The following is a 19,334-nucleotide window of genomic DNA, read 5'->3' as shown; positions in this document are numbered from 1 at the left end:
AGACCCTTGGTGTTCAGGCAGCTCCCCTCGTCCTGGAGACAAGCACATCCTTTGCTGGATGTCCTGAGAAAAACTTCTCAGTGTGTTCCCAGTGTTCTGGAGCCAGCAGAGCCCCTCCTGCTTGGGCCCCAGGCCTCCCATCAGCCAGCTCTAGCTAACGTGCACATCCCATAAAACCTCTCTGCTCTGCAATTTGCCAAACCACAGACTAAGAATTCACCGTCAGTGGAGGAGAGGAGGGAAGGGGGCATGCTTCTCCAGCACAGAGGGCTTCCAGAACATCTGTGACTTGGGTGCACCAGAGTACCTTACCCAGAACACTTGACCTTCTGGTGTGTGGTGTCCATTGTGCAAGGGCCAAGAGAGGCGGAGATCCTAAGCTTCAGAGGCACAAGCTCCCCCAACCTGCTCCTCCTGCCCCTCTGAGCCCTGCTGACACTTTCTATTATGGGGCCCCCTCTCCTTATATTATGTCCCATTGATGCCCCAAATATGTAGGAACCTCTGATGATCACCAGATATCCACCAGATCACCTAGTCAACTCCAACCAGACTTAGGGTACTTGGATGAACAAAACCCACACCATGGGCAAAATGCCAGGCAAACCCAGGTGCTATTAAGAGCTGTGTTGCAAGTGACTTTACCCCTGCTGGTTTTCAGTTTCCCCATCTGTAAAATGAGGGGTTGAGCCTGAGGAGTCCTGCCAGCTCCACAATTCCACAACATGTAACACTTTCTCCTTTAATTGTTTTCCACAACTTTAGTTTAGAGCTCTGTCTGGCCCCAGCTGTTCAGTGACATCACTCCCTGCCCCAAACATAATGTCGATTCTTACATGGGAAGCAGAGATGTCCTGGGAAACACTGTCCACAAAAAGGGAGGAAATGATCATTTCAAGGGAATTAGACAGGACTTCTTTTGTGTTTCTCACATAGAACAAGTTATTATCAATCTTAAAACCCAAAATCTTTCTTTCTTTTTTGCCAGACCATTAATAGCTGCTTTTCAAAAGTGCTTTCTTAGTCAGAATCTCACCAACAATAAACTACCATTTAGTAAGTGCTTGTTATATGCCAGGAACTGTGCTAAGTGCTTTTCATGGATGATCTCATTTAATTCTCCAGACAACCCTATGACATAGGTACTATTATCATCCTCACTTTAAAAATGAGGAACCCTGAATCCCTCAGAGGTTAAATAACCCGCCCAAAGTCACAAAGCTAGTTAGTGGCTGATCCAGGCTTTGAACAAGACCCTCTGCCTCAGAGCCCCACAGCTAACCACCTTTCAGTACTGTCTGTGGTGGGTTCCCAGTTGCTTTAGCAACATTTCTGGCTTGTTGCCAGCGTACCCTACCTTGTAATCTCAGGCATCACTGGTCAGAGCTAAGATGTGAAGTTTCACCTAAAATCAAGAGCAGGGAGAAAGCAGCTGCCTGGGTCCCAGAGCAGAGAGTGCCATCTGTTGAACGTAGGGCCAGGCTTAACTGAGAACTAGAAAACAGAACCCCGAAAACTTAGCTTGTGACATTTGAGAAAAACGGTTAGGAAGGCCGACTTGATACTAAGTGCGGGGATGTGCAAAGGCACATCTGTACCTGGAGTAGGGTGACCATACAATGCCCCAAGTCCTCCAAAAGGAGCTTTCTTGAAATGGCAGCTTTCTTGAATTGAAGATGCTTGCTTGCTGAGCCAGATAACACAAAAGGAACAACTCTCCCATGGGCACCCACCTCTCTGTCTGGTCCAGGAACCAGACTCCTTAGCTTACCTCCTCTCCAATCTGAGCCCAGGCCCATTTACTCCACTCCAAAAAAACAAAGCAAACAAAACAAAAAACAAACCCAAAGTTCAGAGCTACTGGTGATAAAGACAGAAAGAGTAGCCTGAGGCTGACATTGGCACAAACCCCAGTCCTCTTCAAACAGGGAAATGAAAGGCATTTCTCAGAGATCAATGTGCAGCCTAGGGCAGCAACCTACAAGCTGTTTTGTTTAAATTAATGCTTTGAGCATTCTAAATACTCCTTTAAGTGCCTAATTTGCAAATAAGATGCAGTCCTTCTGCTTTGGGTGCCCGGCTGGCTCTTCTATCTCAAGTACAGGAGCAAAGCGGTTCAGACAGGCGTCCTCAGCCATTAAGGACACCATGTTTACTTCCTAAGGTGCGAAGGATGGGAAGACAGGACCGGCTGAGATGAAAGGGGGACGAGGCACACAGACCCCGGAGCTCAGCTCAATCAACCTTAGCCCCTTCTCATTAATTGTGGGGAAGGAAGGGGGAGGGGCAGCCGGCCGTTCCTTGGAGACCACAGCAAACATTTGCCTCCTCGTGTCTGGAGACGGAGCATCACTTAAGAGGAAATGAACCCGGTTAAGGGTCACGTCCAGAGAAGGGATAAAAGGAAAAGCCACAATTCTCCTCACACCGACGGACACAATGACTTTAACAAGGAAACCAAAGCTCGGGGCTGAGGGTGGAGGTGGGGCAGGGGGCGCGGCGGCTTCGGCCCGCAGACCCAGGCCTAGGGAGGCAGAGCCCAGGGCAAACGTGGGAGCACAGCGCGAGGCTTCCTTCCCCTGGGCGAGCCTCTGAAAGCATCGCGGTCCGTGTCAGCTTGAGCGACTCAAGCCCCCAGGGAGGGCCAGGGAGATGCTCTTTCCCAACGGAGCTTCTCAGCGAGGGTTTGACGAAAGCTCCCCCCACCATCCATCAAAGCTCGGGCGGACAGATGACTTCACCGTTGTAACAGACAAGGGCAGCCACTTGCCAATTCCAATGCCAAAAAAAGAAAACGGGGGGCGGGGGGAGTGGAGAAAGGACAGAGAAGGCTTCCCTGGAGATCACAGCCCTGCGAAGGAACTCCACAGCCAAGGGCTGCCCTGTGGGCACTCAGCTCCGGGACTTAGCGGGTGGGGCAAGGGCCCTCCGGGGGGGGGTGTCCTCCGGGGGGGTCTCTGGCCAACCCCCCGCAGGGTTCGGTAGGGTCAGTACTCACGTAGTGCTTGGAGGGGTTCCTCCGCTTCTCCACGTCCACCACCGTGGCATCTTGCACGCAGTAGGCCAGCATCTTCCCCCCCCCACAAAGCGAGTGGCGCCCTCCAGCGGCGTCACCTTCTCATCCCGGTCGGGCTCCCGCTTCTTGTCCCGCTTCCCGGGTCCCGGGGCCACCCGCCACTCCGGCCCGGCGCGCCGCTGCCCGGGGTCCCGGCGCTCACAGGTACGGCCCCGGGGCGGGGACGGTCCGGGAGGGTACGCGGGCTCCGTGCGCCCCGGGCGGCTCCCAGTGGGCCTGCCGCGCGCCCCTTCCCTCCCGCGCCGCCGCTGCCGCCGCCGCCGCCGCCGCTCTCCGCCTCGCCCGCCCGCTCTCTCCGCCGTCCGCCGCCCCGTGGGTCCGGCGGGAACTGGCGGAGCGGAGGAGGGGCGGGGGTGTGTCCCGCCGGCGAGGGGACGGGGCGGGGGCCCCGGAGCCTGCTGTCAGCGAGCTGGGGAAGGGCTGGCGGCGCCCCTTCACCGCGCTCCGGCTCCGGGGGGCTCGGCGCTGGCGGAGGCTGTGGGCGCAGGAGGCGGAGGCAGGGCCCGGCCGGCAGGGAAGGGAAGGGAGGGGAGGGGAGAGAGGGGAAGAGCGCGGGGAGGGGCTCCAGGCCCGGGGGAGGGGCTCGGGGCGGCGGGGAGGGGGCTGCAGCCCTGCCGGGGAGGCCAGGGTGCGCCGGCGCGCCCCCACCCAGCGCAGAGCGCAGCCCGCGGCCTGGCAGGGCGCAGGGCTACTTCGCCCAGCACAGAAACTCGAGGTGGCTTCGGAGGGAGGAGGGGCGGGGGGAAGTGAACCCAGCGCGCCCCCGTCCTGGCTTTCCGTCTTGGAGCGGATTTGTGCCTTTTTGTCCCCACCTTTACGTCCCCCTCCCACTCATATCCCCCGATCCTTGTAATGAAAAGTAGTTTATTACCCCGCTGTTACTGCCCAGGCTCCCCGAGGAGGAGACGGGAATGGGGAAAGGGCCGGCATTAAATCCTTCAAACCAGAGCCTCTTTTGATAAACCACCTGCCCCCCTGCGGGTCACAAAGGGTGAATTCTCCCCGGAAATGTGATCGATCCACTGTCTGCCTGACTCGTCCATCCATCTGGGCCCGTGTAACTAACCTGTGACATCATTTACCAGTGAGGTTACAAGACGCTGCATAACACCACCGCCTTAAGCCTGGGACTCCCCTGACACCCTCCCCTGGTGGGGGAAGAGGGAAGGGACCACCCAATGGTGGGAAAATCCACTAGATTGGCGCCCCCACCCTACACCCCTGTTCATCATTGGCCCCAGGCTCTGGATTTCTCACCACTTCTCCCTCTGGTCTGGAAAACTGACTTGTGGCCACTTGTCCATCCAGGGACTTGGAACACAATTACTATCTAATTGAATTTACACCCCCTCCCGGTCTATTTCATCTATTCTTTTTCATTCTAGTTTCAAATATTTAAAGAGGTAGTGTTTTCACAATTAATTCTATTGTTTCACAAACACAATAAAGCTTTGTGACCATGGACCAATGTGAAACATCTGAAATGGGGACAAAGAGTTTTATGACCTTATTGTATTAACAGTTTCTTCCCTGCACTGTCAGAACCCATGTACCAATCTAAGATTATTCACACATCTGCTCGGTACAGAGTACCCCACTATTCATCCTTCTTGATAAAGGATGCTAGAACACCAAGGGACGTCACTATCTAAATATTTGACCTTGAGCAAATCATTTAATTTAATGCCACAGGTATTAGAGTCACCTTAAGGTTCTCATTTGTCAAATGTGGGTCCTGAACTAAATGGTCTTTTAAGATTCCTTCCTCCATATACTTCAAACTCTGAGCAATAGTAACTCCTCGGGGCATAGTTTTGAGTTCTTTGTTTTTCATAATTACCTGGTATGGATTTTGACATTTCAAAAATAAATAATGCATCGACTAAGCACCTCTTCTGTGCTAGTTCATAAGACATTAAGAGACAGAAGAGAGAGTGAGAGAATTCAATTAATGTTTGTGGAACTGAAAACTGAATCCAATTGACAAATGCTTATCCCGTCCCTCAGAGCGGGGAATCCAGTTGAGAAACAGGGATATTATTAAGTCAGTATCTAATAAAATGTGCATTAGGACTCCAGAAAACGGAGGCTCGGAGCAGTCAAGGGGAGCTTCATGGAGGAGGCTGTCCCTGTGCTGGGCCCTGGAGGATGCACAGCTTGAAACACCTTGGAATACTCCGCCTCCTCGGAACTCTTCTGGGCCAGCAGCCCTTGCCCTGAGCTGTCCTGACATGTGTGTATTTGTCCATAACAGACTTCATTTCCTCTGAAAGCACCTCATGACTAGGGACTAGCTGTGAGCTATCTTATCCTCCTTGGCACTCTTCAGAGAGCCAAGCATGGTGCCTTGTCGTCGCTGTATGAGAATCTGTTGAGCAAACGATCAGGGGGAGAAAGAAAAGATGGAGTGAGGAGAAGTAACATGTGTAACCTGAAGCCCAAACCAGCTAGAGGCCAGCAGAGGAAGAGGGCAGTGTCTACCACGTGGAAGGGTGAAGGAAGGGGGCAAGGCACAGGAGAAGGAAATCGAGAGAGGAGTGAGTGTGGGATGTCCAGGCAGTGAGTGATCTTGACATTAGGCCCAGGGCTTCTCTAGGAGAGACGCTGGAAACCTTGGTGGATGCTGGGGCAAGCATCCTGGGAGAAGGTGATCTGGCAGTGATGCTCAGTGATGGGAAGGAGAGGAGAAAAGGGGTCACTTGCTCTGAGCAACACTTGTTCCCCATGGGGGTGGGAGGTACATGGGTGATAGGCCCTCAGCACTGAGCTCCCCTCAAGGGGGGGGCTGGTAGCTAGGAATCTGGGAGGGCCTGTGATGATGAATCAAGACAGACTGTGGGTTCACTGTAGAAGAATTCATAATGGCACCCAGCCACTCTTCCTCTGTGGACCTCGAGGCATTCTGGAAGTGCTAAGTAAGTCTGAGAAGCCCCTGGTGAGGAGAGCTGGTGTTCAGCTGTTGGAGGGAAAGTAGAGGAGAGGGGTTGGCTGGCCCTAGGTCTCCTTTTGAGTCAGAGTAGTGGGCTCACCTAAAAGGCACCAGTGGCTTCCCATTTGCGTTCCTTCTTCTAGACTAGGATCCACACTGAACATGACTCTAACTAAGCACAAGGAGGACAGACCTAAGGCTCCATGCTCCTCCACTGTTCTAGTGACTCAGTGCTGGCCTACAAGGCATTGGTTTTTCCCAGCCTGAGACGCCAGACAATCTGACATCTCTTAAATTCAGGTCTTATTTATTTATTTATTTATTTTTTGGTGGGCAGCAAAGCAAAGCTTATTGAGTGGTAGTAAAGTTTATTGAGTGATAGTACAAAGCTCCTGAAGAGGGAGGGGACCCGAGAGGGTTGCCTGAAATTCACGGTCTTGACACACAACTTGAGTACTGCCAGCTTCCCTCTGTGCTCCCGAATTACCTCAGTTAAAGGGAGTGACTGAGTGGCAGCACCCACCCCAACTCCATGGTGCCAAAGTCTTTGGGCATTATTAGTTGGGCAGAAGTAATTTAGATCTGGGGGGGGCGCGGGGGGGATCTCTTCCCTCCTGGAGCCGTATGTTCAAGAGGCTGTGGGTGTAAAATGGTACAGTTCTCCCTTCTTGCTAGGGTCATTTCAACCTCACACAGATCTCTCTCTTGAGAGCGCTTTAGGCATTTCTTTCTGTGCAGCACACTTTTCCTGAGTGCCTGGCACTCCCCAGAAATGACTGAGACCGGGACGCCTGGGTGGCTCAGGTGGTTAAGCGACTGCCTTCGGCTCAGGTCATGATCCTGGAGTCCCGGGATCGAGTCCCGCATCGGGCTCCCTGCTCAGCGGGGAGTCTGCTTCTCCCTCTGCCCTCCCCCCCTCATGCTCTCTCTCTCTCTCTATCTCATTCTCTCTCTCAAATAAATAAATAAATAAAACTTAAAAAAAAAAAAAAGAAATGACTGAGACCGGCCAAAGGCCCCCCGGAGAGGGGACTGTGTCTCCCCTTTTCAACACCCCAGCGTGCCTGGCACACAGTAGGTACATTGGTTGGTCTGTGTTGAAAACATCTGCTCAAGGAGCTAGTGCTGGAGAAGAGTAGGTAAACCCCTATTTTGCATCTACGAACTGGGGATGACTTCAATCCAAGGACATCATGTGCGTTCAAATGATACAATATAATCATAAACATAAATAAAATAAAAGTTAAAGTTTAGGATAAATAAGGGAAAGAAGACTCGAAAGATGCAACCTGACAGACAGCTGAAAATCTGATTTTTCAAGAACAGATCATCTAAGATGCTTAGAACAAAGAATCTTCCAACTGGAAGGGATCCAAGTAGTTATTTATTCCTCTAAGTTTACAGAGGAGCAAGCTGAGACAGAGAGAAGGCTAAGCAAGTCGTCCGATGCCATAGGGCCAGGTAGTCCCAGCCCAGTAGTCTTTCTCTCCCCAGCCCACCCTGCATGCTTAGGAGCCTATTCACAGGCAAGAAGAGTTCATTGAAAGAGCACACACTCAGTGCACTGACGAACATCTGCAGATCCAGACTGTTGCTCCCCCTTAAACCCCAAGTCCCTCATTCCAATTCTCCATTCACACAAGCATCACATGGCTGCCTGGACCCCCCAGCAAGGCAGGACATCTCTCAAGGGCAGGGACCCTGAGTGTCTCCCTGGAAATCCCCTCAGCTCCCTGTACACAGAGCCCACCCTGCTTCCTTTCCCATGTAGTCTTCATGACCGCCTCGAAGAAGCCAAACACAGGAAAGCCCTGAAAACAGTTAAATGCTAAACCGAGGCACAGTACCACTCTCTCTCCTTTTCAGAAAGTTTATGGCAATGGCTAACCACTCGTTTGGCTACTAATCATACATTGCCCTGTGACAGCCAACTGCTACTGTATCAACATCTTTTTATTGCTCTTTAACTTAGTGGTGCTTAGGTGGTGCCATCTAAACCAGTCAGAAACCTGGGAAGGTCTGGAGGACCGTGAACACAGACTCTGGCACCACCCTTTTCCTCCCGGCCCCCACCATAGCACCTGGCCACCTGCCACCCCCGCCCTTCCATCCATCACAAGGCTCTATACATTCCAGGCACTCAAGAAACAGTTATCTTTTTAAATTTCTGGCCTCTCAACAGATACCTGCAGGTGCTAAGATGTCTAAGAAGAGCTGAACAGAGCTCTGGAGCAGGGCTTACACAACCTGGCTTCTAGTCCTGCTTGACCACAATCCAGCCTTGTGACAATGACGTCACTTTCCTTCTCTGGGTCTCTGATGATCTCTCTGGTCCCTTCTATGCCATAGGACGGTGGGAAAACTACTATGTGAAATGAGGTATAGGTGGACTCTTGCCCAGAGATGTGTAAATTTGAGTGAAATTTGGGGCCCCCTCCTGGCCAAAGTGGTTTTAGCACCTTTAACTCCAGCAGCTGGCCCCAAGGTATCCCTTTCAGTCCTCAGCTGACCTCTGGCCAGGCATGAATGACCTGCCAATTTATAGACTGTGAGCATCCAGGGCATTCGTGCTTCTCTCTCTCTTTCTTTTCTGCCTTCTTTTTCTGTTCCTCTGTCTGTTTCAGATCAGCCCTAATAGTCTTATGTTCGGGGAGTGTATTAAGGATTGTTAGTCCCTCCTGAATTTGGAATAGACAGTGAGGCCAACTTCCATTTTCTCCAGAGAAAGGTAAATTGCTGGCCAGACTTGACCTCTCTTTGGTTGCCATGGAATGGGGTCAGGATGAGGTGCTGGAACTGCCCTATCTGTTCAACCCCACTATTCAATAATGGCAGCCATAATAACAGGCCCCTCCGGCTTGCCAAACCGTCAGGGGGGAGAAGCCACCTTCTCTCTGTCTCCCAACACAGTAAGAATATCAACACAATCTCAACAGGCTTCTTTACGTGGTGTCGTTGAGAGCCTCAGTCTCCCTGTCTTAGCCTTGACTCTGGTAAGGGTTCATAGGCAGCAGAATTCTTTGGTAGAATTACTTCCAAGTTCCAGCCTTATTAAATGACCAAGCCCCTGGAATACCAAAGGGAAATCTGATAACTTGCATGGCCAAGGAGGACAAGAACACAATTAGAGTCACAGAGAGAAAAAAGTATTATTCTATAACTCCAGACATCTGGTCCCCCAACCAGTGCATTGCGTTTTAAGACCCTCGGGATGGGAGCGTGGACAGTTTCGTACATCTAGCTCAGCTACTGAATATGCCTTCAGATGTATTCCTGCCTGGTAGGGGGTTACCAGCATTGTCTCCTATAAAAGATCAATCTGCATAATTCCATTTAACCATAAACCACCAAAGATTTTCTTTTTCAAAATCCCCTGGATTTTCCAGAAGCCAGCAAACCCTAAGTTGGCCACTGGATGACAAAAAGAACAGAAAAAAAAAAAAAAAATCCTTGGGGAATTCAAAGGCAGTTTCTTTAAATAGCCTGAAGCCACAAATAACCAAAAATATGAGTCTGGTTTTGGTTTGACCCTCTTTTTTTTTTTTTTTCAGTTCTGTATTTAAAAATGTCATAGAAATTACTGTTCTTCATCCTGTTTGAACCCATATGTCTGTTGCAGGTGAAAGATTCAAAACTCTGAAAGTCACATTTGACTCCAGCTTATGTCCTGCCTTCTCTGTCTGAAGCAGAAGATATCCCCATAGTTGATTCATTGCTTACCCCCACAGGCTAGAGCAGGAAGCTTTCTTGGGTTTTCCCACCTAGGTGAATCTGGCAGGGATTCAGGCTGCCTACAAGGTCCTGCCCTAGGCAGATTACTATGATCACTTTGATTATTCCTACTGCTTTACTATATGAATAGTGCCCACCTTAGTTAAGGCTCTGGTTTACAAGTACTAAAAATTGAGCTAGGCCAGCTAAAAAAAAGAAGGGGTTTTATTTCCAATATACAGTGGGGTCTCCTTCTCCACAGACATTGGGCATCTCAGTAGAACCAAGAAATAGCAAATCTTTGAGAACATGCTCATTTTCCCCATCCCTGCTTAGCACTATGTGCTCTGTTTTATTCTTCTCTGTCTGCAGACTGTTTTTCTCTGCTTCTTCACCCACATAGCAAGAGTCCCCCAGTGCCCAAGCATCTACCAGTCCCTCAATTCCAGACACACCTGGGACCCACTGGCTGCCTCCTTAGTCCAGATCCCAGTTCCTAGGAAATGCAATCTCATTGGCCCAACTTCAGTCATGTGTCCACCCTGACCCAGTCAATTATCACGGGGTGGAGTCATGTATTATAAACATTTCTCTTGAGAGCCAACCCACCTTCTAAGAAAAAAGGCTGATGTGAGTGACCCACACACCCCAGAATACACCTACTAAATTATTGTTTACTTTTTCAAGGACTTCACTTGTTTATTTATTCACTCAATGAATATTTAAGTTATCAACACGTTCACCCACTCTGCCAGGAACTGGGGCTACATGTGGGGCAAACCAGACCGAAGTCCTTATCCTCAGAGAATTTTATCACCTTTAGGGAAGATATACATTGTTTTAAAAATCATACAAATAAGTGTAAAATTATAATTGTGACAAATGTTATCAAGGTGGGGCAAACATATACTAAAGTACGAATGGTGGTCATCTCTGGGGTGGGAATATAAAGTCTTAAATTTTAAAAATTAATTTATTTAAAAATTTAAAAATTCTATAGTGCACATGTCCTTCTGTCATAATATTTTTTTAATTTGCATTTTTAAAGGATCACTATAGTCCCCTGGTGAAGGGCCCAGTGGATGAGGGGGACTGCGGGAAATCCTGCAGGGCAGTACAAGAGGTGACAACAGCCTGGAATAGGGTGATGATGTTGGGGTGAAGTGAGGGGAACTGCTGGAGGTAAAGTGGCCTCTGTTTGGTGATGTTGGTCAGGGATGAGGGAAACAGAGGTGCTAAGGACAGTTGTAGGGTGGTGGTGGACTGCACAATTGGGGGGATGGTGGTGCTATTCAGTTTTCTAACTTTTTTTAGTCTATAATATATGGGGTCTGATCTAGTCAATATCAAAAATTCCCTTTAGCTATCATCATCATCATCATCACCATCATCATCATAGTAACAATAACAATAGTAATTGCAGCAATTTTTTTTTAAGATTTTATTTATTTGAGAGAGAGAAAGAGCGCGAGCATGAGGGGGGAGGGAGGGGCAGAGGCAGAGGGAGAAGCAGGCTCCCCGAGAAGCAGGGAGCCCGATGTGGGGCTGGATCCCAGGACTCTGGGATCATGACCTGAGCTGAAGGCAGATATTTAACCGACAGCCACCCAGGTGCCCCTACAGTAATTTTTTTAAAGATTTTATTTATTTGAGAGAGAGAGAGCATGAGTGAGTGGGGAGAGGGGCAAAGGGAGAGAGCATCTCAAGCCGACTCTGCGCTGAGCGCAGAGCCCAACATGGGGCTGGATCTCACAACCCTGAGATCATGACCTGAGCTGAAATCAAGAGTTGGTCGCTTAACCAACTGAGCCACCCAGGTGCCCCTCTCAGCAGTTGTTTAGTAAGCCCCTAGTGTGTGCTGTGCCAGGAATTGTGCTGAGGGAGCACCATGCTCATGTATTTATTCCACAAATGGGATTTTTTAATTTTATTTTATCCATCCATTTGACAGAGACAGAGAGAGAGTCAGAGAGCACAAGCAGGGGGAGAGGGAGAGGGAGAAGCAGACTCCCTGCTGAACAGGGATCCTGATGAGCGGGGCTCCATCCCAGGACCCTGGGATCATGATCCGAGCTGAAGGCAGATGCTCAACCCACTGAGCCACCCAGGCACCCCCACAAATGGGAATTTAGTGAAAACAAGAATGTCCTCCTTTGTGGAGTTCACAGTCTAGGTGGAGGAAACAATGAAATAGGCAAGGGAAAACCAAGACTTTGGGACCCCTTCTGATCTCTATTTTTTAAATATTTGTTCAGCATTTATTTAAAGAGGTCTAGAAGAAATAAATTTTCTATTACATGTGCACTTCTTCCTCTACATTCAAAGTAAGGTGTTATTACATGAATTGAAAGCAATGTTTTCTGAATCATCTTTTATTTCGTGGTTTTCATACTTGGATAATGTCACTCACACACTTCCTATGAGTAAAAGTAACTTACATGGATATAGCTTCAAACTCTTAAAAGATATTTTTAAGAGTTTCTTTTTTAACTTTCATGGAGGTCAAATGTTTCCTATTTTTTGACGTTCTCTCTCTTTTTTTAACTTAGGGGGAGGGGAGAGGAGGAAGTTTTCTGGATAGTTAACTTCTTGGGAGGCATATTAGAAGTTTGAACTTAGGGCGCCTGGGTGGCTCAGTTGGTTAAGCAACTGCCTTCGGCTCAGGTCATGATCCTGTAGTCCTGGGATCGAGTCCCGCATCGGGCTCCCTGCTCAGCGGGGAGTCTGCTTCTCCTCTGACCCTCCCCCCTCTCGTGCTCTCTCTCTCATTCTCTCTCTCAAATAAATAAATAAAAAAATCTTTAAAAAAAAAAACAAAGAAGTTTGAACTTAACTTAAAACCAATCATTCCTTCCAAGGAAATAGCTCTAGGCCATAGAGTACTGCACATTGACCTTGCAGCTGGGGGTGACCCCTGCTGACTTACAGGGCTGTCTGCTGGCCGGGGTCAGAGCTGGCCCAGCCCAGTCTATAAGTGCAAAGCATCCTGTACAGGCCCACTGCAAGAATATTCCAGGAGGTGGGAGGTGCTCATGTGGAGGGATTTGTAATTTCCACTTGGAGGATGCTGTTTAATGTGGCAGGAACTGGACCTTTTGTGCCAGCAGATCCTTGGAAAATCCCACCCTTTCAGGCCAAAACTTAGCTATTTGTCTAACCTGCTTAACACATGATGGATTGCCACTGTTCAGATTTTTAGAAACAAAATAGAAAACTCTCACCAATGGATGGCCAAGAAATCATGTAGAGGATGTCTGATTATTAAGTCATGATATTATTAAAACATAAGAATGCCAGCTCTATAAGCACAGGGATGTTGGTCTATTTTCTCATCATGATACACCCCCGGGGTGAGAACAATGCCTGACACATGACAAGTTTTCATTAACTAAACGGTAGTGAATATTTTTTACTTTTTGGGGCCATATGATCTCTTACAACTACTCAACTCTGCATAGTATGCCCCTACTATGACCCTATAATTCACTCCTAGTATAGATCCCAGAGAAATTAGTGCATATGTCCACCAAAAAAAAAGGAACTAAAGTATTTAAGCAGCATTTTTCATAATTACTCAAAACTTAAAGCCACTCTGATGTCCACCAAAGCTGAGTGGATCAATAAATGGTGTTACATTCATACAATAGGATACTATATACCCATGACAAAGAACAAACAGCTGCTATTGACAACACGTTGGATGATTGCAGACACAATGTTGAGCAAAAGAAGACGGATCCGGGGCGCCTGGGTGGCTCAGTCGGTTAAGCGTCTGCCTTCAGCTCAGGTCACGATCCCAGCAGCCTAGGATCAAGTCCCGCATCGGGCTCCCTGCTCAGTGGGGAGTCTGCTTCTCCCTCTGCCTCTCCCCCTGGCTTGTGCTCTTTCTCTCTCTCAAATAAATAAAATCTTAAAAAAAAAAAAAAAGACTCAAAGGGTACCTACTGTATGAATTGATTTATATAAAGTTCAAAACAGCCAAAATTAATTTCTGCTGCTAGAGATCATATTAGTGGTTGCCACTAAGAAGTATAAACCGGGAGGGGTCACAAGAACTGTGGGTGCTGGCAATGGTGTTCATCTTGATCTGGGTGGAAGTTGTAAGCCATGCACTAGAGTCGAGTACTTCAGTGTTATATATGTTATACCTTTGCTATGGACTGAATGTTTGTGTACCCCACCTCTACCCCACCAAAAAAGTTCTTATGTTGAAACCCTAATCCCCAGTGTGATGGTATTTGGAGATGGGGACTTTGGGAGGTAATTAGGTCAGGAGGGTGGAGCCCTCATGATGGGATTAGTGCCTTTATAAAAAGAGACACAGGAGAGCTTGTTTCTTCTCTCTCTCCTCCCCTACCCCACGTCCCACCTGTGTGAAGAAACCAGGAAGAGAGTCCTCACCAGAACCCACCCATGCTGGCCTTCTGATCTCAGACTTACCAGACTCCAGAACTATGAGAAATAAACATCTGTTGTTTAAGCCACTTGGCCTATGAAATTCTTATTATAGTAGCCAGAACTGACTAAGACAGACCTCAGTTTTCTTAAAAATGAATGAAATAAAACTAAACAAGTCAGCCTGGATAAATCTCCACAAGATTCTGGTGAGTGAAAACAATGCATGTTGCAGAAGGATAGGTACAGTACACCATTTACATAAATGTTAAAAATAAAAAATCATACTATACATAATATACATATGTTTAGGGATATATACAGCTGTGGTTAAAATATTAAAATGGACAGGAAGAACACATACCAACTTCAGGAGAGTGGTGAGAGAGGGGAACCAGAAGATTCTGTAATTATAGTAATACATGTCTTTTAAAAAAGAATTGAATGTGGTAAAATGCTCGTATTTTTTAAACTTGGGTGATGAGAACTTATTTTTCATATTGCTGTCTGTACTGTGAAGTGTGTTGGAAATATTCATAATTTTTAAATTATTTAAAATGGAAATATAAAATCAATCATTAGGGACAATGAATGTGCTTTGATAAGCATAGAAAGACATCTATTTCTGTATTTTGTTATTGTTGCCCAGCATCAGGTGGTTCTTGATCCACACAGAGACAGTCCTTGCAAATAGTAACAGTCTTTAAGCAACTTGTCTGGCAGTTGTCTGACACTTAAACGAAACTGTTCCAGAAGCTTGCAAGAAGAATAACAAGAATTTTCTGTTTCAGTTACATTACTAATAATAACTAACAACTGCTCACATTCTTAAATTGATTCCATTTCTAGGAGGTCAAGGAAGGGTTCCTCTGCTAGATTTTGCCTTCATTGCTCAGCAAAAAGTACTTTTCAGATATACTTTGTAACTTTATAAAATGTTCAGTGAGGCCATTTAAAAAATCTGATATCTTGGGGCGCCTGCGTGGCCCAGTCGGTTAAGCGTTTGCATTTGGCTCAGTCGGTTAAGCGTTTGCATTTGGCTCAGGTCATGATGCCAGGGTCCTGGGGTCGAGGCCCACATCGGGCTCCCTGCTCAGCAGGGAGCCTGCTTCTGCCTCTACCTTCCTCCACTGGTGCTTGCTTGCTCTCTCACCCTCTCTCTCTCAAATAAATAAATAAAATCTTTAAAAAAAATAAAAAAACAAAAAATCTGATATCTTAGAGTCTTAATGTGTCACATTTCTTCTTACAGAATTTCAAGTAATTTTTTTAATATAGAGCAGTGACTTAAGTTTTGATGTCATTGCTAATACTTTATCTTTTTTTTTTTGCTAACAATTTATCTTAAGATAGAGCGCTCAATACTTTAAATTCTCAATATAAGGGGCGCCTGGGTGGCTCAGCTGGTTAAGCGGCTGCCTTCGGCTCAGGTCATGATCCCAGGGTCCTGGGATCGAGCCCCGCATCGGGCTCCCTGCTCCGTGGGGAGCCTGCTTCTCCCTCTCCCTCTGCCTGCCTCTCTGCCTACTTGTTCTCTCTCTCTCTCTGTCAAATAAATAAATAAAATCTTAAAAAAAAATAAATTCTCAATATAAAATAAAATCCGAATATTGCAATGCAGCTTCAGCCTGCTTAGGTTTGTAAAAGTACCAGCTGAAACATGAAATTTAAATTTAATTCATTTCAATAAAGGAAGTATTTACCTAATAACAGGTTTTCTTTAACCAGATAGACAGTAATTTATTTCCTTACTTGAAATGGTCACATCAGCATCTTGCCCTGGCCCGAAAAGTAAAAAGTAAATTCTAGATCTCACTGCCCATATTATTACAAACCCCCCAAAAAGTCTGAGCCTTCAATGTGCAGACTGCACCTTAGCATCATTGAGAGGACACATATCATGCATTTTAAGATGCTGTGTTCTTGATAATGGCTAATGCTTAATGTGTGTATTATATTGTAACCAAGCTGAGTTGGCTCCTGGGTGAATCACAGATAGAAACTACACCAGGTGGAGTCATCACACAAAGGAAACTTTATTTGCAGCAAATAAGGGGAACACAGGGAATAACTTCTGAAGCTGTGACTCCCTGGGCAAGAGTGAATGGGTTCCTTTTATTTAGGGTTAAGATGAATATTCAGAAAGGGGAAACTTGTTATCGTATGTAAAGGCGGGCATAAGGTTACTCCTGTGCCTTAAGGAAACATGCGTATACGTACAGTGTATGTTATGGAAATGAGGCTTATGCTCCTCCTTGGGTGGAGATTTTAGTATTTCAGTGAGGTAAAGGTAATTGTCGGTCTCTTGGACTCCATGGGTCACTTCACGGTCTACCTGCACAGGCGTGAGTTGGGGGTTAAGTTCAAATCGGTCTGGGTCTGCTGGAGCTCTTCCTCTGGGGAGTTGTTACCGCTTAAGGGGTAGTTTCGGTTTCCGTCATGGGATGCTCTGCCCGTGGGGTCTTTTGCCTGAGTTAAGACTGCAAAGAAGAGCTTAAGGAAAAATGTGGGACCCAGGTCAGTGGGTGGGTCCAAGCAACATAGCCGTAAAAGTCAGGTCTTGGGGTCTGGCTGGTGACAATGTGACACTGAACCCTCAGACAGAAACAAATAGACAAAAGCCACTACTTCCTCACTCCCCCCACCCCAGTTATTATTTTCTCACCCTCTGAATGTCACTACTATATTTTTGCCAGTATTTCAGGGTATGTGTGTGTTTTTAGATCTTCTTAGTAATAGCTAGTCTGACCGTAAGTGGCAGAGCAGTGCAATGCAGAAAGGGTGTGGGTCTGGGTTTGGATTCCTGCTCTACCATTATTCTTTGTGCAACATTTTTAGGCTTTCTGTGAGTCATTATTTAACCTTTCTAAGCTCAGTTTCTTGCCTATAAAATGGGGATGATAAAACTTAATTTGGGGGGGGTCATTTCCAATTCTTGGAAAATGGTCAGCACAGTGTGGGCCCATGGTGAATCTTCAGTAACTGTTAACCACCACCACCACCACCACCATCATTATTACTCAAAGGAGCACATCTGTTCTCTGGTCCTGCTGGTGTGTGAAGACCGTACATAACCTTCACCTTCAAACATTAAGCAACTTGGGTTCATCGATTCATTCAATAACGATTGCGTGCTTACTCTGGGAGCAAGCTAGACCAGAGCTCTGTCCTTAAGGAACTTGCCTTTTTAGTGTGATTGGTGCATTTGCCAATTTCTCTCTGGGTGGAATGATCAGGCGATGGTACTTGCTCTTTCCCAGAGACCTGCTCCTTCAAAGTGCTCGCTGCTTGTTGCTCGATTCCTGATAGATCCGATTAATAACGGCTTGAGGTTTTCTAAGCTTCTCCTTAATAGTATGTTCTTCTCCTCCGTATGCAATGTGTTATTTATGCGGGGCACTGGAAGTGCGTGTTCATCACCAGACTTCTTTGCATATGTTTTTACAAAAGCATGAAGCTGTTCGATTTCCGTGGAATGAAACGGAAAGCCTTGTTTTCATGCTCCACTGTGTTTAGTCTCAAAATGGCATTGTAGCTTGGGCGCCTGGGTGGCTCAGTTGGTTAAGCGACTGCCTTCGGCTCAGGTCATGATCCTGCAGCCCCGGGATCGAGTCCCACATTGGGGTCCCTGCTCGGCGGGGAGTCTGCTCCTCCCTCTGACCCTCTTCCCTCTCGTGCTATCTCTCATTCTCTCTCTCTCAAATAAATAAATTAAAAAAATGGCATTGCAGCTTGGTAGGGTCTATAGAACTAATTTGCAGAATTTACCACACAAAACACATTTAGGACTTAAGTAATTTTTATTGCCATAAAAGGTGACTTCCCCAAATGACTAAATATCATCGTTCTTTCTAGCCTTGGAGTGGGCTTTGCATGAGATTTCCAGTACGTTGCTTTCATCAGTGAGGCTGATGCTTTGAAGAATTGGTCTAAGGTGGGATATTTGATATCTTGTCTTGATCAAACTCATCATACTCAAATTTCCTTCTTTTTTTTTTTTTAAGATTTTTATTTATTTATTGAGAGAAAGAGAGAGAGAATGGTAGAGAGAGAGCATGAGAGGGAAGAGGGTCAGAGGGAGAAGCAGACTCCCTGCTGAGCAGGGAGCCCGATGCGGGACTCGATCCCGGGACTCCAGGATCATGACCTGAGCCGAAGGCAGTTGCTTAACCAACTGAGCCACCCAGGCGCCCTCAAATTTCCTTCTTAAATATCCTGTTTTTCACCAGTGAAATCCATTTTTAGTTTTAAGGGTAATTTTTAAAGCCTACTTGAAGAAGAAATGACATGAATATACATTAGCTATTCAGGCGCTCGTGTCTAATGGCTATAGTAGGATCGTGCCTCGATGAGCAGTATGACATGGAAACGAGTTACTGCAGGACTGACGCGTGAATGATAAAGAGCACAGTTGCCCTGTGGTCACCAATGTATTCCCACTTGGAATTATAACACGTTTGGATATAACTCCGTGGATATTGTTGCCTGAGTTTTAAACATAGTTAAAACATAGTTTTGAAATTTTATTTTTCACAGAGTAATGTGTAGCCAAATTGTGTTTATGGAGAGACTTATAGATGTGTATCAAGCACTGGCGGTGTCCTGCTCATGTCCCTTCAGCCCATTCCAGAGATCTGTAGCTTCCGTGGACTTTCCATACCCGATGGCAACCTCTCCCCTCTAGCACCTGTATTTCTGTGTCTTAGAACTTTCTCTGGCTGTCCTCTCCAGAAGCTGTAGCCCCTATGAGCAACATACAACCAGTAAGGAACTAGAGTTGGTGAATAAATCCCCCAACTCATTCCTTGGACAATCCTCAAGGTGTGTTCACAGAGTCTCTCGAGGGGTACAGTGGGATTGATCACCAATTGCCCAAAGTGCTAACCTGCTCATTAACATACCTTCACTGGCTTTTTCCCCTTCCTATTTTACTTCTCCCATGCCCTCACCATGCTTCTCCGGATTATGTCCCTCTAAAATGACTTGCATCCAAATCATTGACATGGGACTGCTTTGAGGGGAGCCCACAGTTAGACGCTGTGCACATTAAATGAGGTAAAGTGATTCCCACCTAACTGATAAGGGTGTGCGAGGCACAAAATGAAGTGCTGTCCAACGCAAAGTAGTTCTCCCACTTACCACACCTGGGCCACCTCTTTCCTTTTGAAGAACTGTTCTCGTCCCCAGAAGAACTGCCTCCCTGGCCATTGGTTGAAACTGGGG

At 47.0% G+C, this 19,334-nt stretch overlaps 1 protein-coding gene across 3 annotated transcripts in view; it reads right to left on the bottom strand.

Annotated features, from left to right (window-relative positions):
- The window catches only part of SH3PXD2A (SH3 and PX domains 2A), a 235,606-nt gene extending 232,094 nt beyond the window's left edge, over nucleotides 1-3,512 (bottom strand). The window contains exon 1 of one of the 3 annotated variants that reach the window (XM_073904239.1): nucleotides 2,999-3,512. In XM_073904239.1, coding sequence (XP_073760340.1) covers nucleotides 2,999-3,070 — 72 coding nt within the window. In that variant the 5' untranslated portion in view covers nucleotides 3,071-3,512. The remainder of the gene's footprint in view (nucleotides 1-2,998) is intronic. The other 2 variants (XM_073904238.1, XM_025880796.2) reach the window with 2 other exon arrangements.
- Between the last annotated feature and the right edge of the window lie 15,822 nt (nucleotides 3,513-19,334).

The sequence above is a fragment of the Callorhinus ursinus genome, unplaced genomic scaffold (assembly GCF_003265705.2).
Source record: "Callorhinus ursinus isolate GAN/ISIS: 27379988/994484 unplaced genomic scaffold, GSC_fseal_2.0 scaffold20, whole genome shotgun sequence".
NCBI lineage: Eukaryota > Metazoa > Chordata > Mammalia > Carnivora > Otariidae > Callorhinus > Callorhinus ursinus.
This window is presented reverse-complemented; position numbering and strand designations above follow the sequence as displayed.